This window comes from Gadus macrocephalus, chromosome 10 (genome assembly GCF_031168955.1).
Source record: "Gadus macrocephalus chromosome 10, ASM3116895v1".
Taxonomy (NCBI): domain Eukaryota; kingdom Metazoa; phylum Chordata; class Actinopteri; order Gadiformes; family Gadidae; genus Gadus; species Gadus macrocephalus.
Window position 1 is genome coordinate 10859678 of NC_082391.1, and position 27909 is coordinate 10887586.

Consider the following 27909-nt stretch of genomic DNA (forward strand, 5'->3'; position numbering starts at 1 on the left):
TAACTGCCCGAGGCATAAAAGTGCAGTTCATGCAGGGATCATCTGAAAGACCCTCCTTCAGATGCCCGAGGCCAAGGCATGAGGGACACAAATCATGGCCATCCACAATCTGCAGAGGAGCCATACAGGCCGAGCATGAGTGGTCGCCAACCATGTTGACAACCAGAAAAAATAACACTTTATAAAGCAAGAAAAACAATAGACACTGGGAGAGGGGGCGAAAACACAACCTTCACCAATGGATATATGAACAGAAAAAACCCCAGACAAGTTAGCCTCAGCGGGAACGCTGCTACCAACTACAGTCACACCTCTGCTGGGAGCGGGAGCGAGAGCACTGCCTTCACCAGTTGAGGGTAGCGGTCAGAACGAAACGTAGATAATAATAAGTGCAGTATAAATGCCGGGAGAGGGAGCGAAAGCACAGCCTTCACCGACAAATATTGGCGGGATAACAGCCCAGACAGTTAGCCTCAGCGGGAGCACTGCTACTAACTACAAGGCTAAATATAACTATAAATGCTGGGAGCGGGAGCGAAAACACTGCCTTCACCAGTTAACACAAAGCGGGCACAACCGAGTTGGCACCGAGGTAAAACGTACCTAAGCCGGGAGTGGGAGCGCACACACTGCCGTCACCAATAGCAACGATACACAACTTGAAAATTAAGTGATAAGCGCAATACAAACGCTGGGAGAAATTAAATGATAAGCCGGGAGAGGGAGCGGGTACACTGCCTTCACCGAAACACGAAATTATAACAAAGTAAATTTATCCAGCCGAGGGAGATGCGTTCCACGCAATCCGAACCTCTCGGCGGGTCCGTTGCGGCCTTTGGAGGGTGAGCAGCTCACGGCTCCGACAAGTGTCGCAAGGCCACCAGCAACGAACGATCAATGATAATAATATCCAATTAGCTTTTAGCTAGCAAGGTGATACGATACCTGCGAAGCGAGAAGATGAAAGGAACAGATCCTCTGATGTCACCGGAAGATATAGGCTGTCCGGAGCTCATCAGGGGTCACAGGTGACTTTGTTGATATTAGGTACTCGAACTGCGCATGCGCGAGACGGATAAATCCAGTGCTTAAAGCACCGCCTCTGGCGGTCAGTAAGGATGAAATAGAACGACGAAAAAGGTACCCATTTTTCGTCTGAAATTGACGCCAGGGATCCTTGGCCATGCGTCACACATTTGACGAGTAGGGAGTGAGACTGTGTTGGCTCTGTCTGCACCTGCCATTGCCTCAATCAAGCTCACGTTGCATTTTATGCTTGCGGACCACGGAGAAACTCACTTTAGCTAGGCTAACTACAACAGCTCCAAGATGTCTCTTTCCAAGCCAAAAAACGTAAGGTTGATGTTGAAAATCGCCAATTCAAAAGCGAATGGACTGAAAAATATTTATTTACTTTGCCATCTGCCACAAGTAGTAAACCGGTGTGTTTAGTCTGCAACGAAGCCATTTCCATGATAAAGGAATACAACTTGAAGAGGCACTACAACTCAAATGACGGCTTGTTTGCTGCCAGTTTTCTCATATGAATGCCATCAAAACAAGGACACGTTGCTCCATGACCAATGAGAAGCTGCATGAGTGTCTCAGGATTGGCCTTACAACGTATGAACCGAACTATGCTGAAATAAATGGTCTGCATTTAAAAAGCGCTTTATCTGTAACCAGTGGCCACCCAAAGCGCTTTACAATATTGCCTCACAATCACCCATACATACACACACCAACAGCGGAGTCAGCCATGCAAGGCGACAGCCAGCTCGTCGGGAGCAGTTAGGGTTAGGTGCCTTGCTCAGGGACACCTCGACACACGCTAGGAGGAGCCGGGGATCGAACTAGCAACCTTGCGGTTACCAGCCAACCCGCTCTACCTCCTGAGCTAGTGCCGCCCCTAAATAGCAGAAATAGCAAAATCAAGGCAGTGCAATTTCTCTCACTGAATATAACAGGCTCAAAATGTCTCATATGCACAGTAGTTGTAGTTTGTGATGATTCCAACAACATTGTTGAATCATAAAAATGTGTCCAAAATATGTAAGAACAACAATTGTTATTATAAATGGGTCAAAAAATATGTAAGGTCAAACATTTTTATAATGATGCAATTAGAAGTGAAAAAGAAAGGAATGCGTCTTACAAGTTTATTCCATTTAGCAGTACTATATATATTAAGTTAACACTACTTTAAGTACGATTTATTTGAGGCGATTAATTGACATTATAAGTTTTGCATGTGTGGCCCATGAACCACCAGCGGTTTTCCTTTTGGGCCCACCTGTTAAGGAGGTTGAATAGCCCTGGTGTAAGCTATAAAATAGTCTATATAGGAACATTTTAAAAGTATAACAAAGATGGAGGCCTATTCATATATTTACATACTATTATTTTAAAATGAAAGAGGGGTTTTGTTTTATATAATTTGTTTATATTGTATAAGTCGCTGATGGAGGAAACCCATCGCAACGGATTTCCCGGTCGGATCCATCTGATCGTGTGTGTGTGTGTGTGTGTGTGTGTGTGTGTGTGTGTGTGTGTGTGTGTTTCTATTATATTCTCGCTCGTTCGTAATTCTTATATCAATAGCCTACTTTCCAATAATATAATAATAGGCTATATGAAAATTGAGAAACGGCAATCTCATACAATCTTTTTCAAGCCACTGATTGTTTGGTTACAGCTGGCTTGCCGTGTGAATACGCATAACTTTTCATTTATATTCATTCAAAATATTAATATAGCCTACTATTTTAAAACTAAAGAAGCTGGTGTTTTGTTTTATATAATTTGTTTATATTGTTCAGTATATGCCTACATGAGGCCGTAGCACAGTTAACAGACGAGCTGAGCTGGTGACGTCATCGAGTCCGCTGCTGTTCCAATTGCAGGTGCGTACTCCCGTCCTCGGAAGTGTTTACTTGAAGTCTGGACTTGCCAAGTACGAACTTCCAAGTCTCCGAGTACGTAGTACGCGTACTAGGAATTGAGAAACGGCCCATGTCCTACCGGCTGCAGCGAGACCTTACTCCCAGTGTGCGCCCCAGGCCAATGGTATCGCTTTTCTTTTTTGTTATCACCACATGATTGGACAATTTAGCGAATCAATCAAATAGGCTACCTTCCTCAGCAGCATTCGCGCATCACAACTACATGTAGAGAAGAGATAGATCGCTAACTAGCAGAAAGTTGTAAGCACTTGTTTCCACCCTTTTCAGTGGAGGAATTGGACTCCCAAAGCAATGTTATACTTAAAAGGAGCAAGGAAGTTACATATTAATTTAGTCTTTCGGCCTGTACTTTTCAAAACGCCACCTCAAGAGTTTTATTAGCCGTTCTCTCTAATTATTTTTTGCTGGAGAAGGAGGTGTGCAGCTGAAAGGAGTCGTAGTGAAACAAATGTTGTTTGTTTCGACCTGGCATCCGAGAGGGCTAGTTCAGGGCCCAGTTTCCCGAAAGCATCGTTAGTCTAAGTGGATCTTGAAGTGCATCGTACGAGCATCGTACAGTTTTCACACCGTTTCCTGAAAGCATCGTTGGTAACGAACGTCGTGAAAACACTCGTAGCTAACGAGTTCTCCAGGGTACTCGTAGGACGCTAAGAGCATCGTTAGCCTACTAGAGAGGGAACTCATTATTGCATGAGGGTGTCTTCATTCATAAAAGATGAAAACATTCGGGAGCGAGACCTTACTCCCAGTGTGCGCCCCAGGCCAATGGTATCGCTTTTCTTTTTTGTTATCACCACATGATTGGACAATTTAGCGAATCAATCAAATAGGCTACCTTCCTCAGCAGCATTCGCGCATCACAACTACATGTAGAGAAGAGATAGATCGCTAACTAGCAGAAAGTTGTAAGCACTTGTTTCCACCATTTTCAGTGGGGGAATTGGACTCCCAAAGCAATGTTATACTTAAAAGGAGCAAGGAAGTTACATATTAATTTAGTCTTTCGGCCTGTAGTATATAAACAAAATGAAGCAACTGTCCCATATTTCTAATTGCATTTGAAGTAGACGAGACTCACAAAAAATGGATGCTATAGGACAGTGATCATGACAACAACAACAACAACAATGGGTCAAATAGCAATGGCTGGGGGAATGGCCATAAAGTAGGTCTGTATACAGTGTAAGCTTGTCCAGGCCCTGCAAGTCAGGATGTCGGCTGTGAATCTGAATGAATAGTAGGTAAATAGGTAGTGGCCATCCCCAAAATGCACCAGAATACAGGAAATCAACTCTATTAAATTCCTTTTTTTTTTATGGGGTGGGGGGAACCCCGGACCCCCTGTCTATTACTGTGTGCCCCACCAACATTTTTGATCACCAGCCGCCACTGCTAATCCCTTGAATTATATATTGGTTTAATTTGAAGAAAGGAGAGCAAGAACAAAATAAAAAGCCGCTAAGTCGCTGACTCACTGTTCGTTCACTGACTGTGAGTGGTGAAGAGGGAAGAGGCTTAGTGAGCAAGCGTACGATAATACGATTAAATATCGTTGGTTAATGCATGCTGTCTTTGTATTTTCTGTGTCATGCCAGATTAATAAAATATTTGAATGTCTCCTCAATCTGTCTCGTTCTCAAGCACGCAACCCGGGACCCCAACCTTCATTGAGTAATCAATAATTATCTTGCTGATATGTTAAACATCCAGTAATCAACTACAACCCCCCATCCCGCTGCGTTTGGTTAAAATTGTAATGTTGTGTTGATTGATGACCGACTTCCACGATAGTTTGAGAATGAGAACGAGGGAGGAGCTAAATCTGACTGACTCGGCTGAGAACCGTGCGTTCCATGTTTGATTCACCGCTACCGGAAACGCGACTGAACGATTATTCTGAACGATTCTTCTTGGCAAACTGACCTATGCGAACTGAATTAAGGAAAATAATCATGAAATCCATCACTATCTCAGACTGCACTCAGCCAATAGCGTGTGGGCGGGGGTTACGCTATGGATCGCCGCAGTTTGCTATTGCAGCTCGTCTCTGGGCGAATGGATGTTATTAACAAACAACAACAAAACGTCTTCTGCTTGTTGGTTTTTGTTTGTGTTCAAAATCGACTGTTGAAGTTTGACGATGAAAGAGGAACCTAGGCCTACCAGTGTTCTCCGTTGTTTTTGCAATTCTTTCAGTTTAAAATCACAGATCTAGTATTAAAACCTGTACATTTTAATCCAGTTGTGCTAGACTGGCTAGCCCCGCCCATTCTGCCGGTGATTTGGCATGGACGTTATAAAATGGACTACAGATTCCAAAATGGCGCCCATTCATTCCTATGTAAACTTTTCAATGGCGCAGGGCAACATCAAGCCCCCAGGAACACTGCATATACTTCCGTAATCCACCAGTGCTCAGCGGCCAAGCCTGGTATTGCTGCTGTTTAAGCGGGCTGTGGACGTATCCCTCGATTCAAGGGACCCAGAAGTAGATATCTCCGTTCACTCCAATACAAGTGGGGTACAGGAATGTGTCTCCGCAAAAAATGTCTGGATATCAATGAAAGGCTCATAATTGTCTTCATGCCATGTCCTAAAATGTTTTAATTTTTTTCTTTTCAAAACGCCACCTCAAGAGTTTTATTAGCCGTTCTCTCTAATTATTTTTTGCTGGAGAAGGAGGTGTGCAGCTGAAAGGAGTCGTAGTGAAACAAATGTTGTTTGTTTTGACCTGGCATCCGAGAGGGCTAGTTCAGGGCCCAGTTTCTAACTTCACAAGGTGTTTTTTTTACAATTTATTTGTTACCAATTGACCATACGTAGTGTTGATCAGAAGAGAAATAGTTAGATAAAGACGTTGACGTCGCTTAGCAACCGAAGAAGCTGGTGTTGTTGTGAAGGGCCCATGCAAGTGAACGGAGCGTTCCACGGCATTTTGAGAAGAGCCGTGTCATTATAGCACATATTTACATCCTATATCCCCTCCCCCGTCAAAATTCAGCGCAAGGCCGGTACGGTCTCCCCCCACCATCAACAACTTTTAGAGACCCCCACAGAGATGGAACTCAAACCCTGCCTATAGCCTACTACTTCATCCTGCCCAACAGGATCTAGACCAAGCTCTCCTAATAGGGTCAGCAATAGAATGATTATGTATGAATAGAACGTTGCATTTTTAATTACTACAAATATTCTATACTAGAGAGCCAATCAATGCAACCTTATGCGGAATCAGATAAAGTCGACTCTCTTGCTGCGCAAAATATACGTTTAAAAAATCAGCACATTAAGATAAATGTAGTTGTCACACAAGCTTTTGGATTTTTGTAATATGGAATTATTTCAGGGGGGGAAATGCCGTGAATAAATGTATGCACAGTGCGTTCAGGATTAGGACTGATATAAATATGTCGGCCTAGGCCTAATCAATTGTGTTTAAATATCTTTAGCATTCATATTATTGCAATCTATTCTTTTCGTAGGCTACTCTGCGGTTGGCCTTGATGGGGAGATATTTTAACCCTTTTTAACCCCATTTTCCTGCAACATTCCTGCGTCTCCCCCTGCGTCATAGCCCGTTTCAGCACCATGTCAGTGGACAGGTACAATCCTACGAACGTCGTGGGAACGTTTCGTGAAACGCTCCAAAGAAATTATCGATGGTTCGAAAGATCCATCGGGAGAATGATCGTACGAGCGAAGATCCATCGTTATCGGGGAAACTGGGCCCTAAGCGATCGCATTCGCATTGTTTACCGACCGTGGATGTACAGGTTACTAATCCCCCGATGATTCTCTATATGTTTAACAATTATTATTTTAGATTACCTTTTTTACTTTATAAGAAAAGCACCCGTATATACCTTTTTGAATGTTAAAACCGAAATAATAATTACCACTCGTTTTTTAATATATTTCTGTTTCTGAAACGAGAATCAAATGCCTAATATATACACCGACCCATCAGCTGGTGTACCCAGGGAACTCACAAGGTGTTAGGAAGCAAAGGAGTCTGAAATGACCCCACATGGTATCATGGACCTATCATGTGTGGGTGCAATAAATAAGACAGATGTGACAGGTGGTGGTGCCAGCCCCACGTCAGGTTTAAAAAACAAGTAATACTGAAACTGAATCTCAAACTTGATCCTGAAATGTATTTAACATGAAATATTGTAGAGGGAGAGGGCTGTAGCCGCAATCGATGGAGGAGGCGGTCAGGTTTGCAGGAAGACAACAACAGGAGTATGATGGACAGGGATCTGACATAGACAGGGAATTTTTATATTTAAACATTCAGAGGAAATCAGGCCTATGTAAATACGATTAAAGATGTCTAGGATAGTATAAATGATAACTGTAAATGGCAGGTGTACTTTGCTTTTGATGGAGCCATAATGTTATATTAATAAAAAGCATTTTATTGATGGGCACCATTCAGGCCACTTAAGCACACCTTACATGCATAATTAATAAAATATTAAAAACACTTGGGTGGAGCGTGTTTGTCACTTATGTGAAAGAGCTGGAAAGAGCTGGAGTAACGGAATAAGATGCAGCTGGGCAGGGCGCAGAGAGGTGATGCATGAGGCATGATGGTGGCACGGCAGAGTACAGGAGCATGATGGACTGGGATCTGTTGAGGAAACAAAGATTTTCTTACTTAAGATAAAATATACTCTGAAGTTTCCAGTTTCTGCAAACAGAAGAGAAGGGGGTTAGCTAAGGCTTTGTATCATTAATAAGATAGACTGTGACAAACAATCAATTACAAACAAAAAAAATAAAACTAAGTCTTAGTTTAAAGCCCACTCACCACGTCAAGGTGCAGACCAAGAGTGGGAACATAGAACAAAGACTCACATCACAAACTCAGACAGTCACAACATGAAAAAAACACATAAATACATGAAACATGTACATAACTACGAGACCATAGACCCACATCACAAACTCAGACAGTCGCAACATGTAAAAAACATATAAATACATGAAACATTTACATAAATACGAGACCATAAGATATGTTTGGGTTTCTCTTGTTTTATCTTAAAAACAAAATACACATAACATTAAGAAAAGAAGGGAAGAAAATAAAAGTTATAATAGATAAAGCTAAACTCAGTTAGTGATGGGCATACATTTAAATGTACAAAAATTACAGAGGTCACTGATTGGATGTGCTGTTCAAAAATAAATGCACTATTAAACTATGCCTTGTGCTCTGTTATGCAAGCTCCAACTCTACAATTGAACAATGTCTTTTTGCAGTTTAGAGTGCTTTGTGCCAACATGTGCTCCGTCATGCAAGCTCTAAGTGTCACACTGCATAAAGGGAAACCAACCATTTCCATTAAGCTTTGCATCGTTAGAAACCCACTCATATTTTTGAATGGTCGTGCATCATTCCCTTATTTTCTGGAGAGACTGGAGAGATCCGTATCGATCTCCAACACTTCCTGTTTAAGATGACGCAATATGACGATTTTTGCGTAGAAGTAAATAGGAAGTGTAAGAGGGGAGGATTCTCGTAAGACTACAACCACTAGTCCCACCCCTCTATAGGGGGTGGGACCCGCTGACGCTACGGACCTATTAGAGCAGTGCCAGTGGGTGGGACTTCACCAGCAGAAACTAACATCCACAGCGTCTGAAGCTAAGCTAACAGAGGCTGTTGATAAAACTGAAGTACAATGGCAGAGGGTACTGGATCTGACATAGAAGATGGCACCATGCAAAAGTTCGACATTTCGAAAGAAATACAAACGAGGACTACCGTATTTTCCGCAATATAAGGCGCACCGGATTATAAGGCGCACCTTCAATGAATGGCCTATTTTAGAACTGTTTTCATATGGGGCGCACCGGATTATAAGGTTAATAGAATAGAAGATGCTGCAGTCAAACGTTTGACTGGGGTTGCGTTATGCATCGACTAGATGGAGCTGTGCTAAAGGGAATGTCAACAAAACAGTCAGATAAAGTCAAACTTTATTAAGCGTTCTGACAACTCTGTTCACTCCCATGGTAACGATGTTCAAACGTTAATGTGCATATTAACAATATCTCCCAGCCTTGTTCAGTTGTAAACACGTAAAAGAAACACAGTCTGATACCGCTAATTCAAACGTTAGTGCATAACTCAACATTGTTCAGTTACGTATAACACGTAAAGCTCACTTTTTCAGTTCATTCCCTGTCCACGAATCCCTCGAATTCTTCTTCTTCAGTGTCCGAATTGAACAGTTGGGTGAGTACGGCATCCAACATGCCCGGCTCCCTCTCGTCATTATCCGAGTCAGTTTCGCTGCTGATGCCTGGCAGTTCAGTCATTATTCCTGCCTTCGTGAAAGCTTGGACCACAGTTGAGACTGATATATCAGCCCAGGCATCCACGATCCATTGGCAGATAGTGGCGTAAGTCGCCCGGCGCTGTCTCCCCGTCTTGGTGAACGTGTGTTCACCTTCTAAGGCCCCGTCCACACGAAGCCAATATTTTGGTGAAACTGCATAAGTCTTAAGGCCCATTCACACCCTACGGTAAATACGGAACCGGACCGTTTCGTCCGTTCCCGGAGGTGTTTCGTCCGTAAATGGGTCCGTCGCCTCTGAGCTTACGAATCCGGAGTGCTCCGGGAGAACCGGAGCAATGCCACCGGAAATCGAGGCGGCAGTATAGAGTCAAAAGTCAGACCATTCGCGAAAATAGATAGAGTAGTATAATATCTGATATGTATATTATATATATATATAGTATTTGACGTTTTGTACTCATATTATACTATATCCGGAGGTATGGATCGGCCTTTATCCGTTCGGCCGACCGTCCAGACGGAGCCGGCGAATCCGGTGCCCGAAACCGCACATTTCTGAAACCACCCTCGGTGGTGGTTTCAAATCTATCCGAACCTATGCGGTTTCGTGTTAGGATTCGTGTGGACGTCTGAAACGCTTGATGGCATTAGACCCCCTCCAGCTGGGGGACGTCAGAATTGCGTTGAATTTTTTATTTATTATTTTATTTGTATTCTTTGCCCCTTGATAAATGTAATTACGAACTGTACATTAAAAAGTATTTCTGCTCAATTTAAAAGGTTGAATCTCCTCGTGACTGAATGTTTGTATACAGCGCGCAGGCTTGATGCACTCCACTTTTTTCTGTGGAGAACCAGCGCCTTGAATATTTATTACAGCGTTTCTACAGCTCGATGCGGTTTCGAAATTACTCCGTCTTTACGGAGATATCCCTGAACCGCATAAAACGAAATCAGATGGTTTTCACCAACTAATACTCTTCACTAGAAATGTTGTGTGAAATGATTTTCAAGCAATCTTGCGGTATCAGCTTGGTAGATTGAACAGCGAGGTGTCCGATAGGCGGAGATCTAGATCAGCGGCAGTGGCCAGCGAAGCTGTGCATCGTGGTGCATGGTGGGAGTTGTTGTCTTCAATCCACAAGCGCCAAAAATACACTTTCTGCGCTTGAGGTGGCGAGGGACCCGTCCACAGCCCGCTTAAACAGCTGCAATACCAGGCTTGGCCGCTGAGCACTGGTGGATTGCGGAAGTATGCACTGATCCTGGGGGCTTGGCACAAGGGTCTGTGCCGTGTTCCAATACCCGTACTGTCCGTACTTACTAGCTAAAATTTGAGTACGCAGTACGTTCCAATTCAGATCCGGCGAAAAGAAGTATACTTCAAGGACCCGGATGCCGTACTCAAAACGGGCTAATCGTGAAGTGTGGATCGCAGGACACTCCCCGTACTCAACGGCAGCCATCTTAGCTACGTAGCGGAAGAGGCGGAGCCAGGCTGAGCCAAAGTCGGCGCATTTTCCACATAGCCTGCATTAATAGTCATTTTGTAGTTTTTATAGTTTTTATAGCTTTTTATAGCTGCTAGGCGTAAAGAGTTCACCGTTCAAAGCGAGATGTTTATTGCGGGGGAGGAGCCACGGCGGCAGTCGTGATCGTAATTTCCGGTTAGTGCACCACGGAGTACTCGATTTGGAACAGCACTCACATCTGAAAAATTTACGTAGTAGACAGTGCGGATAGTATACTTCCTTTAAGTATACTCATGGAAGTACGGGTATTGGAACACGGCACTGGAGAAGGGCATTACATTCCTTTCTACTTCCGATACATTTTTGTGGGAGCCAATCACCAAGCTGACTTTCCCCCTTGGCACCCTATTGGCTGGTATGTCACAATGACGACAGGGAAGCGACGGCAAGCAGCCAATCCCGTACAGAGTCAGTTGAACTATGCCCGTTGATCACGCCTCTTGTGCTGAAGAAAATGACGTCAGCTTCCCCAGACCAACGTGCAATAATACAATTTAGCTTGGTCTGGCAGACTATTGTGCCACATTAAAGGGAAACCAGGGCGAAATATCTGTCCTTGCATTCTCTGACCACTAGATGTCGTTGTTGCACTGCTGTTTCGCTCAGCGACTGCCAAAGCATATTTATTATTAGGTATTTTATGTACATCAAATCAAATCATTACAATAACTAATGTTATTTATCTGATTATAATGATTTAACGTTTTTATAACATGGCTATTTAAGCTTCAGAGGCTGTGACTACTGTAGGCCTACTGAAAAACCCCTCTGTCCAGGTTCCTACCATGGGGACCCTGACCCAGGTCTGAACCAGGTCTGAACCAGGTCTGAACCAGGTCTGAACCCCCCTATTGTATCAGGCCTTCCCACTACCGCCCCATGCCCAAAGCCTTTGAAGCGACTTTCGTAACTGGAAGACCTTTTATCGGGCGAATTGCTTGCCTTGTTCGGCCCGGTTGTGTTTCAATTTAACAAAATTAGGGAGATTAGAACACAGAGATGGATTCTGGTCCACCTTTGAAAATAATATGGAACTTTAAACCTGTCTGACAGGGAGAGAGGCAGGGAGGGAGGGTGCCAGGAAGGGAGGAGGAGAGAGATTGAGGGGAAGGAAGTGAGTAAGAGAGGGAAGGAGAGGCAGACGGCTAAAGAGAGAGAGAGGAGGGGAGAGATTGAGGGTAAGGGAGGAATTGAGAGGGAGGATAGGAAGAAGGTTATAGAGAGAGGGAAGGGAAGAGAGAGAGAGGAGGAGAGAGAGAGAGAGAGAGGAGAGAGAGAGTGATAGGTTTGGTGGAGGGAGAGGAAGGGAGGGGGTAAGTGAGAGAGGGGGAGAGAGGGAAGGTTAAAGAAAGAGGGAGAGATGGAGAGGAATAGAAGGAGACGGCGAATGAGGGAGGGCGAGAAGGAGAGAGAGACTACCTTCAAACGTTTTGCGCCATGCCAGTGTAGGAACACGTTTTCTACGCCTGTCCTGAAAGAGGCAGAGAGCGAGGGAGGCAGGGACAAACTGCCAGGAGCAGCGTGGGTCATCAACACCTGGGTCCCCTGAGGTGGAGGTGGCAAAAAGCAAAACAATTTATAGAAAAATATTAGATAGATATTTGGTGGCAGTGTATCGATTCTCGTATCGCACAATGCGAGAATCCGTGCAGAACGGATTCAGAACAGATTAACTGATGTGTGTCCCCGGCCCCCTAGTTTGTAGCTCAGCCAAGCATAGCCTAGCGTGTCTCTGACGTGTGCCCCCGGCCCCCTAGTGTGTAGCGTAGCTCAGCCTAGCGTAGCATAGCCTAGCGTGTCTCTGACGTGTGCCCCCGGCCCCCTAGTGTGTAGCGTAGCTCAGCCTAGCCTAGCGTGGCATGTCTGTGACATGTGTCCCCCAGTGTTCACGGGGCGGTACACGACCCACCAGCTGCTCCATCCAGACCGTGAGCCTCATGCTTACATGTACCATGTTTGGGTTATAACATGATCCACCTTAGGGTTCTACATGTACCCTGTTAGGGTTATAACATGATCCACCTTAGGGTTATAACATGTATTTTGTTAGGGTTATGACATGTACTGCCCCATATTAGGATTATAATATGTACTGCCCCATTGTAGGATTAAAACATGTACTGACCCATGTTGGGATTATAACATGTACTGCCCGATGATAGGATTATAACATGTACTGCCCTGTGAGGGACCGGCGTGGTCGCCCCACGTATCTAGGATACGGCCAACTGAGAATTTCGAGTATGGGCAAAAAATGAGGGCAATGGACTGAGGACTAAGAAAAAGTGAAGTTTTAATGTCTCCAAAACATTCACAAAAAATAGAGCAACGTTTCAAATGAAAAGGAAATGACTCCATCCGTCAGCAAACATAAACTCAGGCAACCTAACCTAACCTAACCTAACCTAACCTAACCTAACCTAACCTAACCTAACCTAACCTAACCTAACCTAACCTAACCTAACCTAACCTAACCTAACCATACGTCTCTCGTACTGGCCTCACGTCAAGCCGGCCTCACGTCAAGCCAGCACCACCTTCCGCCCCCAAACTCCAAATGAGCAGCCCTTAAATAGGGAAATGCCAATTGGCCCAATCAAGGCCGTATGGGCCAGACCATTAGTTGGGGGGGAACATTCTTCACCTAAAGCTCTCTTACCATACTGCCCCCTACCGGGACGGAAGACCAACTTTACAACAGCCCAATCTAATATATCTATATATACACACAAACACACAATAATAATAATAATAATAATAATACTAATTGCTCTAACGCGAGACAGTGAGAAGGGGGAGGATTTCACCTTCTCACATTTCCCACCACCTCTGGAGTTTCGCCAACAGGATGGCGAGACAAAAAGTCTGCCACAGTATTCTGCCTTCCCGCTCGGTACTGCACCATGAAACGCAATGGTAACATGTACGGCCCCATGTTAGGATTATAACATTTAGCCTCTGTCCTCCCCAGCTCCACGACGGGGGGGTCATGGACTCTGGACCAGTCAATCATTGATCGGGTCCTGATCATGTGGGATGCAATGATCGGATGTTGATGTCGTTGGTCGGTCCAAAGGGTGCTGTTGACATACTAATACTGTGTGTGTGTGTGTGTGTGTGTGTGTGTGTGTGTGTGTGTGTGTGTGTGTGTGTGTGTGTGTGTCATGTAGGAGGAGGGTCGACCTCAGATATTGATCCACTGGTCAGAGAATTGGTCACTTCTAACAGCTCCCTGCCAGACTCCTGGTACTGCTCTCCGTAGTACTGCCCTCTGTCTTGGTACTCTCTGTAGTACTGCTCTCTCTGTACTGTACTCTATATACTACATTTAACAGACGCTGTTATCCAAAGCGACCTGCAATCCGTCCATTGGTCAGTGTTCCTGTTGTTCTGTGTGGTTCTACCCTCCAGTCCGTCCATTGGTCAGGGTTCCTATTGTTCTGCTGGGTTCTACTGTAGAAATCATGCTGCTCAGAGCCGTGTGTCTGCTCTGGGCTCTCACCAGCCCCGCCACCGCCGCTGGTAAGACCCTCAATTAGTAACTCCAACTCTAACTAGTGAACTCTAACTCTAACTCGTAACTCTAACTCTAAGTAGTAACTCCAACTCTAACTAGTGAACTCTTACTCTAACTAGTGAACTCTTACTCTAACTAGTGAACTGTAACTCTAACTAGTGAACTGTAACTCTAACTAGTAACTCTAAATCTAACTCTAGTAGCTTAGCCTAGCGTGTCTCTGACGCGTGTTCCCGGCCCCTAGCGTAGCGTAGCCTAGCGTGTCTCTGACGTGTGTCCCCGGCCCCCTAGTGTGCAGCGTAGCTCAGCCTAGCATAGCGTAGCATAGCCTAGTGTGTCTCTGACGTGTGTCCCCGGACCTTAGTGTGTAGCGTAGCTCAGCCTAGCGTATCCTAGCCTAGCCTAGCCTAGCATGTCTCTGACTTGTGTTCCCGACCCCTAGCGTAGCGTAGTGTAGCCTAGCGTGTCTCTGACGTGTGTCCCCGGGCCCCTAGTTTGTAGCGTAGCTCAGCCTTGTGTAGCCTAGCCTAGCCTAGCCTAGCATGTCTCTGACGTGTCTCCCGACTCCCGCCCCCAGTGTTCGCGCACCGGTCCGCAGCCCACCAGCTGCTCCGTATCCGCAGGGCCAACACAGGCTTCCTGGAGGAGCTGAAGGCCGGAAACATTGAGAGGGAGTGCAGGGAGGAGATCTGTGACTACGAGGAGGCCCGCGAGGCCTTCGAGAACGACGACCAGACCGTGAGTCCCATGTTAACATGTAACATGTTAAGGGTTATAACATGTACTGCCTCATGTTAAGATTATAACATGTACTGCCCCATGTTAGGATTATAACATGTACCATGTTAGGGTCACAACATGTACTGCCCCATGTTATAACATGTACTGCCCCATGTTAGGATTATTACATGTGCCACGTTAAGATCATAAAATGTACTGCCCCATGTTAGGATTATAAAATGCACTGCCCCATGAAAGGATTATAACATATACTACCCTATGTTAAGATTATAACATGTACTTCACCATATTAAGATTATAACATGTACTGCCCCATGAAAGGATTATAACATGTACTGCCCGGGAGCGTGTCTATGTTCCCCGGGTCCTATGTTCCCCTCTGTGTATGAGACTGGGGAACATAGGACCCTTTTTTTAAAAAAGGGTCCTATGTTCTGCGCTTTTCCCAAAAAGGGTCCTATGTTCCCCGATATGTATGTGACCGGGTAACATAGGACCCTTTTTCAAAAAAAGGTTCTATGTTCCCCGGTCTGTTACTTTTTCCACCATTACTGCCAAATTCCGGCCAAGATAACTACCATTGCTTGTCTTTACCTTTTGTGGAAGAGTGAGAGACGTCGGAGAACCTGACGCAGTCTATTCAAACGCCGGTAAACAAACCCAGAGAAGCCCAATCCCCACGAGAGCTCCCTGCGCTACGGCCATCCGGAGGCGCACAGAGCTTTTGGCCGTGATATTATTATACAATTATATTATATTACATACTATTATATAAAGAGCTCCGGGGGTCGCAAACGGCAACAATCACTTTCTCCTCAATGCTGCAGTTCACCCCGGACTGCACTGCACTGAGTTGGCCGGTTGAACGCTGATTGGCTGTTACGTTACACATGTCACTCAGTGGCCACGCTGTTGAACGCCGATTGGCTGTCATCACGCGAATGTCGCGTCAAAGTTTAAATATTTTTAAAGATTGATAGATTGCGGGGAACATTGGACCCTTTTCCCAGAAAAGGGTCCTATGTTCCCCGCTTTTCCCAAAAAAATGACCCTTTTTGGGAAAAACTGAGAACATAGGACCTTTCTTTTAAAAAAGACCCATGTTAGGATTATAACATGTGCTGCCCCATGAAAGAATTATAACATGTACTGCCCCATGTATGGATTATAACATGTACTGCACCAGTTCTTTGTAAACTTATGTTTCATAACGCATACGTCATAATGCTTGTTTTGGACTCCATTTTGTGTGTTGCTGATGCTGATGCTAACGCTACGGTGCTCCCGCCCTGTGCTCCTCAGAGGCAGTTCTGGCAGAGCTACACCGGTGAGCAGCCTCTGTCCTCCCCAGCTCCACACTCTGGACCAGTCCATCATTGATCGGGTCCAGGCAGCTGAACTATTGATCATGATTCTAATCATGTGGGATGCACTGATCGGATGTTGATGTCTTTAGTCGACCAAAGGGTGGTGTTGACATCCAAACACTGTGTGTGTGTGTGTGTGTGTGTGTGTGTGTGTGTGTGTGTGTGTGTGTGTGTGTGTGTGTGTGTGTGTGTGTGTGTGTGTGTGTGTGTGTGTGTGTGTGTGTGTGTGTGTGTGTGTGTGTGTGTGTGCCTGTTTCTGTTCCTGTCTTTGTGTGTGTGTCAGCCCGGGACCCCTGTGCTGCAAAGCCCTGTCTGAACAACGGTACCTGCGTCCCGCTGGACTCCTCCTACCGGTGCAGCTGTAGTGAGGGCTTTGAGGGCCGCGACTGCCAGACAGGTACACAACGCTACACAAAGCTACCCACGCTACACAACACTACACAACGCGACACAACGCTACACAACGCGACTGTGAAAATGAGTTTCCTTGATGCACAATGTGGTTGATAAAGTGCATATTTTTACTTAAATGTGCCATGGCATAAAAATCTCACTTTATGTTTTCTAACATAAATATGAGTTCCCCTAACCTTGGCCGGGATAATATATATTATATGATATAGATATCTTGTATATGATATTATTTAGATATAGAGCTCCAGGACTCCCGTGTGTTCTAGAATATTTACAGAACACGGCTAAAGGCTGTGTGCGCCTCGATACATCCACTGTAAAAAGAGAGCATGGTACCGTGGCTGCAAGCTGCTCAGGGCCACACCCCCTCCCTCCTCCTTGACCCACCTCGCGCCTCCTCATTTGCATTACATCTACAGACACCAAAACAGCGCATTTGGGGGAAGCTCAATGTGCGACTGGCTCGGAGTGGCTGTAACTCTGCACCACGGCTGAATTTCGGGAACGTCTTTGAATACTGTGTTAGTGGCCCACTAATACCTATATTAAAGCATCCATAAAATAGCATGTCATGCCTAAAAAAAACGGTTAAAACAAACAATGCCACAACAGTCGATTCACTTGCACAACTCAAGGCTCCCTCCAGTCTAGATCTCTGGCCCTCTTAGAATTCCCTCTGAGAGTCCTCAGCCATTGCTTTCCTCTGCCACTACTGTTTTGTCAAGGCTTGGCAATAGCTCCCCACAAGGCTCACGACAGCAACAAGGAGTTGCCGAGCTATTCCTCCTTCAGGCTCTGGCCAACCCCACAGGACAGCATTTGAACTCCACCAGTGATCTCTTCTCCTAGCAGGTCTCTTCGTCTACCTGCTCACCTTTCACTGCAGTCCACCTTGAAGCTGCTTGAACAATGTTTTTCGAATGTGGGTCCCCTCCACTCGGCTGGAGGAAACATCCCACCACTGCCACCAAATGTGAAAAAATAGTTTCCTTGACGCACAATGTTGTTGGTAAAAAGCATATTTTTACTTAAAACAAACAATACCACAACAGTTGATTCACTTGCACAACTCAAGTCTCCCTCCAGTCTAGAACTCTGGCCCTCTTAAGGAGCACCAGAATGGGTGTGGCTCAATTAACCTATGAGCCACAGCTGCAGACTATTACAGGGCTAACAGCCAGACTGGAATATGTGCATCTTTTAAAACATGGCCACACAACGCTACACACCGCAAAACAACGATACACACTCTACACAACACAACGCTACACACTCTACACAACACTACACATTCTACACAACGCTACACACTCTACACAACACTACACACTCTACACAACACTACACTCTACGCAACACTACACAACGCTACGAAACGCTACACAACACTACACTCTACACAACACTACAGAACGCTACTCACTCTACACAACACTACACACTCTACACAACGCTAAACAATGCTACACACCGCTACACAACGCTACACAATGCTACACAACTCACGGCCCGGGGGCCAATTGAGGCCCGCAGGATAATATTTTGTGGCCCCCTACTTGACATCAAAATTTAGTGTTAGTGTGGCCCACTCGCTGTTGTCAAACCCACATTTTTGCTGAGTGGCTTGTGGCGCTTTTTTATCACTTGTGATAGGATGACCAGATGTCCCGGTTTTGCCGGGACAGTCCCAATTTTATGTTGCGTGTCCTGAGTCCCGACAAAAGCCAAAGGACGCTAAAATGTCCCAGGTTCCACCAACCGCTTAGAAATGTGCCCTGTTGTCAGCGATTACATAGCCAACGTGATCTAATTATAGCCCGATCATTCATTTAGATTGGGTCAGATATGCACTTCTTTTTTGTGGAATACTTGATGCGGCCCAGCCTGACCCAGACTCTACCTCCAGCAGCCCCCAGGTAAGTTGAGTTTGAGACTCCTGCTCTACACACTATACACACTCTACACAACACTACACAATGCTACACAACTATAGTCTGGCTATTGCCAGACCAAGCTCAATCGTAGATTGCACGTTGGTCTGGGGAAGCTGCCGTCATTTTCTTCAGCACAAGAGGCGTGATCAACGGGCCAAGTTCAGCTGACTGTACGCGATCAAAGTCAAAGTCAGCTTTATTGTCAACACTTCACATGTACAAGACATGTGAGGGAATCGAGAAAACGTTTCCCCCTATCCCGCGGTGAACATATAAAAAGTGCACAGGCACAAACACAAATATACGAGACAACACTAAAAATAGACAAGATAGACAATGACATATAAAATATAGGAGTTCTGTATGAATAAAATAAGTAAAAATAATTGTGCAAAGAGCCAGTCAATACTGGCAGCAAAAAGTCATGTAGTAGTGCATTTTATTAAATAGATAAATAAATAATAGCAGAAATTTCAGTCTGTATGGTGTGTATTTAAACTAGTAATAGTAATAGTGCAAAGACAGTTAGTCCACAGTGTAGCAAGGCAGAAAGCAGGGGGGGGGGGGGGGGGTATTTGAGCTTACTGACAGCCCTGTTGATGTGGCTGTGGGGAGGGAGGGGAGAGAATTTAGTTTCCTGACAGCCTGGTGGATGAAGCTGTTTTTGAGTCTGGTGGTGCGGGCATGCAGGCTCCGATACCTTCTTCCAGAGGGCAGGAGGGTGAACAGACTGTGAGCGGGATGGCTGGCCTCGCTCACAATCCTGGTCGCTTTGCGGGTGAGGCGAGTGCTGTATGTGTGTTGCATGGAGGGGAGTGGGGCACCGATGATCTTTGCAGCTGTGTTAACCACGCACTGCAGGGCTTTCCTGCTGTATTCAGCGCAGCTCCCGCCCCACACGGTGATGCAGCTGAACAGGATGCTCTCAATGGTGCCTCGGTAGAATGTGCACATGATTGATGGGGGGGCTCGTGCTTGCTTCAATTTTCGGAGGAAGTAGAGGCGCTGATGGGCTTTCTTCGCCAGTGATGCAGTGTTGGTGGTCCAGGAGAGGTCGTCGCTGATGTACACCCCCAGGAATTTTGTGCCACTCACTCGCTCCACTGCCGCACCATCGATGGTCAGTGGTGGGTACTCAGTGTGGCGTCTCCTGAAGTCAACAACAATCTCCTTAGTTTTGCTGACATTCAGCAGGAGGTTGTTGTTGCTGCACCACATGGTCAGAAGGTTGACCTCCTTCCTATAGCTGGTCTCATCGTTCTTAGTGATGAGACCCACCAGAGTGGTATCATCCGCAAACTTCACCATGTGATTGGTGCTGTAGGTTGGTGTGCAGTCGTGAGTCAGCAGGGTGAAGAGCAGGGGCGAGAGCACACAGCCTTGGGGGGCCCCAGTGCTGAGTGTGATGCTGCTCGAGGTGTTATTGCCGACCCGTACTGTCTGTGGCCTCTCGCTGAGGAAGTCCAGCACCCAGTTGCAAAGCGAGGTGCTGAGCCCCAGCTGGACCAGTTTACAGATAAATTGTTGTGGGATGATGGTGTTGAATGCGGAACTAAAATCTAAGAACAGCATTCTGACGTATGAGTCTGTTGTGTCCAGGTGGGTGAGGGCAGGGTGGAGAGCAGAGCAGATCGCATCCTCGGTGGACCGTTTGGCTCGATAAGCAAACTGGTAGGGGTCTAGGGTGGCTGGGAGGGAGGACGTGATGTGTGACATAACTAGCCGTTCAAAACACTTCATCACGATGGGGGTCAGTGCAACGGGTCGGTAGTCATTGAAGCAGGATGGAGCAGGTTTCTTTGAAACAGGTATGATGATAGTGGCCTTGAAATGTGACGGAACTACAGCTTGCCTCAAAGAAATGTTAAAGAAGTCAGTGAAGACATTCTTTAACTCCTCAGCGCAGTCCTTCAACACCCGGCCTGGAATGTTGTCTGGGCCTGTTGCTTTCCGTGGATTGATAGTGGCGAATATCCTCTTCACACTGGCAGCGGACAGGCACAGAGCCTGATCGTGGGGAGGGGGTGGAGTTTTCTTTGGGCTTGTGTTGTTAGTTGCTTCGAACCGTGCAAAGAAGCTGTTGAGGTTGTTGAGCAGAGAGATGTTGTCATCGCAGATCTGTGGCGCGGGCTTGTAGTCCGTGATGGTCCGAATGCCCTTCCACAGGCTCCGCGTGTCTCTGCTGTCTTTAAAGTGGCAGGTTCACTTTTTTGTATAGTCCTGTTTTGCTTTCCTGATGCCACGGGACAGGTTGGCTCTTGCTGTTCTCAGGCCAGTTTCCTCCCCAGCTTTGAAGGCGTTGTCTCTGGCCCTCAACAGCCGATGGACATCCCCTGTCAGCCATGGCTTCTGGTTAGCCCGAGTGACGATGGTCTTTATGTGGGTCACATCATCAATGCACTTACTGATGTAAGCGGTAACAGTGTCTGTGTATTCATTAATGTCAGTGTGGCTGTTGTATGTGGCTGCTTGTTTAAACATTTCCCAGTCTGTTGTTGCAAAACAGTCCTGAAGAGCAGAGGTGGCCCCCTCTGGCCACACACGTACCTGTTTCCGGACCGGCTTAGTGATTTTTACTCTCGGTCTGTATGCTGGGATTAGCATCACAGTGATGTGATCAGAGAGTCCGATGTGTGGGAGGAGGAGGCCTTGTATGCTCCCTTGTGTGAAGTGAAAACTTGGTCCAAAGTGTTTTCTCCTCTTGTAGGGAAATTGACATGCTGGTAGAGTTTTGGAAGGACAGTTTTTGGATTTGCATGGTTAAAATCTCCAGCGAGAATGGTGAATCCATCTGGGTGTGCTGTCTGTTGTTCACTGATGGCTTGATATAATTCACAAAGTGCCGCGTACCTGTCACTGGTGTTGGAGGTTGGGGGGATGTATACCGCAACCAGCAGAATCGCAGTAAACTCCCTCGGTAGGTAATAAGGACGGCACTTAATGATCATAACCTCCGCCAGTGGTGAACAGTGTTTACATACCACTACAGCATCACGGCACCACGCATCACGGATGTAAACACAGACCCCTCCCCCGCAGGTCTTGCCTCCGTGTACGAGGGCTCTGTCAGCTCTATAGCATGTCAGCTGTTCCAGTTGTACAGCAGAGTCGGGGATATTGTCATTGAGCCATGTTTCAGTGAAAACAAGCATACAGCAGTTACTCACTGTCCGATTCGTTGACCGCAGCAGTCTGATATGATCCATTTTATTGTCCAAGGAGCGTACGTTTGCTAGGATGATGGATGGTATGGCTGGGCGAGTTGGGCTAGCCGCTAGCCTAGCCCGGATACCTCCGCGCTTGCCCCTCTTCTGCTTCCTCGCACACCGCTTCCGAGGCTTCCTTTCCGGGGGAGGGGTAGCAGTCGAGTCCGGTGTAGTCTCAGTCCGGCGGAGTATTCCGAGCTCCCTTAGTGCCACTGCAGTAATGTCCACAACTTTGTGGATCTTGCTCTTGCAGATGTCTAGCAGAGCCTGTCGACTATATTTGTAATACTCCAATATAGACATACGAGACGAACACGGAAAACTTTCGGACAAACACTTATTTAACGAACAAAACACTGCATGGTTGGGACAGAGAGAGGTCGCTGCATCTATGTGCGCCGCCATGGTAACTACCACCCTTGGCTGATTGGCTGCTTGCCGTCGCTTCACTGTCGTCATTGTGTTAAACCAGCCAATAGCGCGCCAAGGGGAAAAGCCAGCTTGGTGATTGGCTCCCGCAAAAACGTATCGGAAGCAGAAAGAAATGTATTGCTCTTCTCCAGACCTTTGTCTGGAGAATATCGCTTAGATCTGGTGAGCTTTGTATGCTGGTTCAACCCTCTGCCCGTACTAAGCAGGGTGAGGCTGCTTTTAGTAACTATGCGGTCCGTTTGTGGAACCAACTACCTCTGGATATTAAAACAGCCCCCACTTTTAAAACCAAACTAAAAACGAAATTGTTCAGAGATGCCTTTAATTAACATGTTCTCCATGATTGTATGTTTTTACTGACATTACTACATTTTAATTTTAACTCTTATTATTCTTATCTACTTGCTACTATTATTGCTTTTGTAACTTCTATTTGTATGCAAGGACCATCCTTTTTTGGACTTGTGAAGCACATTGGGTTGCCTTGTTGTATGAAATGTGCTATACAAATAAACCTGCCTTGCCTTGCCTTGCCTTGCCTTTGTCTGGAGGGCGAACTCAAATTGCCGGCAGAATGGGCGGGGCTACCCAGTCTAACAAAACTACACTCTCTTCACACCATCTCACTCTACACACCACTCCACACTACACTCTCTACACATCACTCGACATCCCCCAGTAACCCCAGTAAACCCAGTAACCCCCACCCCCCCCCAGCGTTCGAGGACTCCCTGGGGTGTGTGTATCTGAACGGCGGCTGTGAGCAGTTCTGCGACGACTCGGGGCCACGACGCCGCTGCTCCTGTGCTGAGGGTCACAGCCTGGGGCCTGACGGCAGGGCCTGTGTAGCCCACGGTAAGGACCGGGGGGGGCCCCGACGGGGGGGGGGATGGGGGGGGGGGGTGGCACTGTGAGGACCGGTACGAGGGGGGGGGGGGGGGGGGGTGGCACTGTGAGGACCGGTACGAGGGGGAGGGGCTGGGACTGGTACCAGGGGGAGGGACTGGGACTGGTACCAGGGGGAGGGACTGGGACTGGTACCAGGGTGAGGGACTGTTGGTACTGGTACAGTGCTGGTACTGGTCCTGTGGTACTGATCCTGGTGGTAGCAGTACTGGTCCTGGTGGTAATGGTCCTGGTGGTACTGGTCCTGGTAGTAACAGTACTGGTCCTGGTGGTAACAGTACTGGTGGTAACAGTACTGGTCCTGGTGGTACTGGTCCTGGTGGTAACTGTACTGGTCCTGGTAGTACTGGTCCTGGTGGTACTGGTCCTGGTAGTAACAGTACTGGTCCTGGTGGTAACAGTACTGGTGCTGGTGGTAACAGTACTGGTCCTGGTGATACTGTTCCTGGTGGTAACAGTACTGGTCCTGGTAGTAACAGTACTGGTCCTGGTGGTACTGGTCCTGGTAGTAACAGTATTGCTCCTGGTGGTAACAGTACTGGTCCTGGTGGTAACAGTACTTGTCCTGGTGGTAACAGTACTGGTCCTGGTGGTAACAGTACTGGTCCTGGTAGTAACAGTACTTGTCCTGGTGGTAACAGTACTGGTCCTGGTGGTACTGGTCGTGGTAGTAACAGTACTGGTGGTACTGGTACTGGTAGTAACAGTACTGATCCTGGTGGTAACAGTACTGGTCCTGGTGGTAACAGTACTGGTGCTGGTGGTAACAGTACTGGTCCTGGGGGTAACAGTACTGGTGCTGGTGGTAACAGTACTGGTCCTGGTGGTAACAGTACTGGTGCTGGTGGTAACAGTACTGGTGGTACTGGTCCTGGTGGTACTGGTCCTGGTGGTACTGGTCCTGGTGGTACTGGTCCTGGTGGTAACAGTACTGGTGCTGCTGTGTTCCAGTGGAGTTCCCCTGCGGAGTGGTCCCGGTCCAGAACCAGAGCCAGACCTCTGGGGCCCAGACGCGCCTGGTGGGGAGCAGCCAGTGTCCCCGGGGGGAATGCCCCTGGCAGGTAACCCCGACCCCTGACCTCTGACCCCTGACCCCTCCTCCCTTCTCCTGACCTCTGACCCCTGTCTCTCTCCCTCTTCCCCCCCCCCCCCCAGGTGCTGGTCAGGTACAAAGGGGGGAGTCACTGTGGCGGGGCCCTCATCCGGTCCGACTGGGTCATCACGGCGGCCCACTGTATCCATGGCAACGACCATAACGACTTCACTGTGGTGGCAGGTGAGCCGTCGCCGGGGGGCGGGCCATGACGCGGGGGTGGGCGGGACTTGTTGCCACGGTTTAACCACTCCCCGTCTCCCCAGACATCCACGACCTGGAGGCGGAGGAGGGGCAGAGCCGGGCCGTCTCCATGGCGATCAGCCACCCGGGCTATTCGGCGGCGACGGGGGAGGGCGACGTGGCCCTGCTGCGGCTGGCGAGGCCCCTGGCCCCGGGCCCCGGTGCCGTGGCGCTCTGCCTGCCCCGCCGGGCCCTGGTGCTGAGGGAGCTGCTGGCCACGCGCCACCACACGGCGCTGGGCTGGGGCCGCCGCACCGCCGGGGGCAACACCGGGGCCCCCCAGGGGCCCGCCAGCCCGCTGCTGCGCCGCCTCACGGTGCCGCTGCTCCCGGCGGCGGCGTGCGGCCTTGCCTCGGGCCTCAACGTGACGGGCGGCGCCCTACTGTGCGCCGGCTACCTGGAGGGGGGCGGGGCCTCTTGTCGCGGGGATGACGGGGGCCCGCTCATCACCCGCTACGGCTCCACCCACTTCCTGCTGGGCGTGGCCGTCTGGGGACGGGGCTGCCCTCAGCCTGGCCATTATGGGATGTACGCCAACATGGCCGACTACGTGGACTGGGTGGAAGACACCCTGAAGGCCCCGCCCACCTCCATCGCAGCCGATGAGAGAGCAACCATCGCTTAGTAGTTCTCTAACCTAAGCTAACCATCTCTCACTAGTACCTAAACCAGGGCTCTAAACTAACTTTTTTCACTGGTTGCACTGGTGCGCCTAACTTTTTTTCTTAGGTGCACCAGCACAAATGTTAGGTGCACCCAAATTTTCGACCTATCGCATTCAACACTGCAGTTTCACAGGTTCACGTTTTTTAAATAGCTGCCCATATGGGCATTATTGACTTGTAAATGAACTAAGAATCTGGTCAACATAAAGTTCTTTATTTGAATGTTTGCACAAGAAAGGTAATTTCACTGAAAAATGTTGGTGCTTAAAGTGCTTCACTGAGCTGAAATCTAACTAAAAACATCTCAAGATAAATGAAATAAAAAGAAAATCTAAATTAAAAGTGCAAGTGTTTTAAACTGAAACTTCAAACTGAACATCTCATGGCTCTATGTCTTATGGACTATCCTCAATTGCAGTCACATGCCGTAAAACACGCTGTGAAAAATCATTAAATATTATCATAAATAAATATCGTAAATATCATCAAGATGTAATTAATAATAATGACCAAGTCAAAACATATGAGTATATTAATATTATAGGCTACATGACTCAGGGCATCAGCTAATCAGATGGTCTGCATTTATAACTACTACAGTCTTAGTTACCCACACAGCCCGACACAAAATACAGAAGTTAGCCTAACACACACAACTATCAACCATTGATTTATTATTAATTAATTTATTATTTTTAACAGTCTCATGTTCCTATGCCTACAGGAAAATCATATGTTACCAAAGCAGTCTTCCACCTCCCCCTCTTCCAAAACAGAGCCACATACAATGTCATCATCTGGTAATCTCATGCTAACGTTAACGTTACAGCGTCACTAATGACAGATATGAAAACATTTTCACAATGTTAACGTCCACTGACTTTTATAACGTTACGTTAGGTCTTCAGTTCAGATAAACAACTTACTTTAACGTTACTTCACACACACACACACACACACACACACACACACACACAAGATAAATAAGTTCATACACAACATACCATTTATGAGCAGGGACTTTGACCGGGGACAGGTCACCCAAAACGGGGATGTCTGGTCACCCTCCTCCACATCCACTCTTTCTGTCTAAACTGTGTGTTCACATTCACACCAAACCCGACGGGGCAACAGGATCCCATACAAAGTGAACGTATAGAAGCGTATCGGGCGAATTTTTCGCGAGAGAAAACCGGCGACAAGTTTTGATTTATCGCGCAACACTTTCGCCGTGCACAGGCGAGCGCGTTCACGAGGATTTGTGGTGCAACAAATTCGCTCGAGTTGAAATATTTGAACTTTGACGCAAATTTCGCGTGATGACAGCCAATCCGCGTTCAACAGCGTGGCCACTGAGTCACATGTGTAACGTAACAGCCAATCAGCGTTCAACCGTCAAACTCAGTGCAGTTCAGTCCGGGGTGAACTGCAGCATGGAGGAAAAAGTGAATGTTACCGTTTGCGACTCCCGGAGCTCTATATATAATATAATAGTATATAATATAATATTTGTATATATAATATCACGGCCAAAAGCTCGCCTCCGGGTGGCCGTAGCGCGGGGAGCTCTCGTAGGGATTGGGATTCTCGGGGTTTGTTTACCAGCGTTGCTATGTTTCCGGTCTTGTGTGTTCGAACGGTTTATTAGGTAGGCCTATCTAATAAATCTCTGTCTATTCAATACTTCATTCACTGCCTCTTCTGTGGTCATTACAATATTATGAATAAACTGTCCCTCCCTCTTCCACAAAAGGTAAAGACATGCAATGGTGGTTATCTTGGAGGTTTTTTCTTTTTGAACAGCTGGTTGCACCGGTGCGACCTCTGATTTTTTTTAGTCGCACCATTGAGAAATTAGGTCGCATGTGCGACCAAATTGGTCGCACTTTAGAGCCCTGACCTAAACTAACCATCTCTAACCTAAATTAACCATCTCTAACAAGTACCTTTAATAACCACCTCTAACCTAAACTAACCATCTCTAACTATAACCTATACTAACCATCTCTAACTAGTACCTAAACTAACCATCTCTAACCGAAACTAAACATCTCTAAAAATTCTCTTAACTAACCATCTCTAACCTAAACTAACCATCTCTAGCCAAAACTAACCATCTCTAACTAGTACCTAATCTAACGATTTCTAGCTAGTACCTAAACTAACCATCTCTAACCATCGCTAACTAGTACCTAAACTAACCATCTCTTGCTAGTATCTAATCTAACCATCTCTAACCTAAACTAACCATATCTAACCTAGTAACTAAACTAACCATTTCTAACCTAAACTAACCATCTGTAGCCTCAACCAACCATATCTAACCTAAACCAACCACATCTAACCTACCTAACCTAGTACAATAAAATGCTTGTTAAATGAAGAGATTTGTTTTTGAATGTGTGATATAACACACACCCCCCCCCCCTCCCCCCCACACATGCACACACACACACACACACCGTTGCCAGGGGTTATTCACCCTCCGCTTCTCGTCCTCACCGCTGCTGCCATGGTTACACATGTCAACATCCTTTTGCTAATGATGCACGGACATAACTCTCTCTCTCTCTCTCTCTCTC

The 27909-nt window shown here is 46.8% G+C and overlaps 1 protein-coding gene and 2 long non-coding RNA genes across 3 annotated transcripts; 1 reads left to right on the forward strand and 2 right to left on the reverse strand.

The window, feature by feature from the left end:
• Positions 1-13085: 13085 nt before the first annotated feature.
• LOC132466356 (uncharacterized) lies at positions 13086-13325 on the reverse strand. The gene is made up of 2 exons (XR_009527847.1): positions 13260-13325; positions 13086-13184 (listed from the first exon to the last, which is right to left on the reverse strand). It is a non-coding gene; the product is annotated as an uncharacterized LOC132466356 (long non-coding RNA).
• Positions 13326-13996: 671 nt separating this feature from the next.
• On the forward strand, positions 13997-27682 carry LOC132466313 (coagulation factor VII-like). Its single transcript, XM_060063479.1, has 9 exons — positions 13997-14331; positions 14904-15064; positions 16370-16394; positions 16718-16831; positions 23138-23275; positions 24278-24387; positions 24482-24602; positions 24686-25325; positions 27248-27682. The coding sequence occupies exons 1-8, from the start codon at positions 14274-14276 to the stop codon at positions 25285-25287; spliced, it is 1329 nt and encodes a 442-aa protein (XP_059919462.1). The 5' UTR covers positions 13997-14273; the 3' UTR covers positions 25288-25325; positions 27248-27682.
• LOC132466343 (uncharacterized) lies at positions 18044-18334 on the reverse strand. Its single transcript, XR_009527832.1, has 2 exons — positions 18221-18334; positions 18044-18122 (listed from the first exon to the last, which is right to left on the reverse strand). It is a non-coding gene; the product is annotated as an uncharacterized LOC132466343 (long non-coding RNA).
• Positions 27683-27909: the final 227 nt, after the last annotated feature.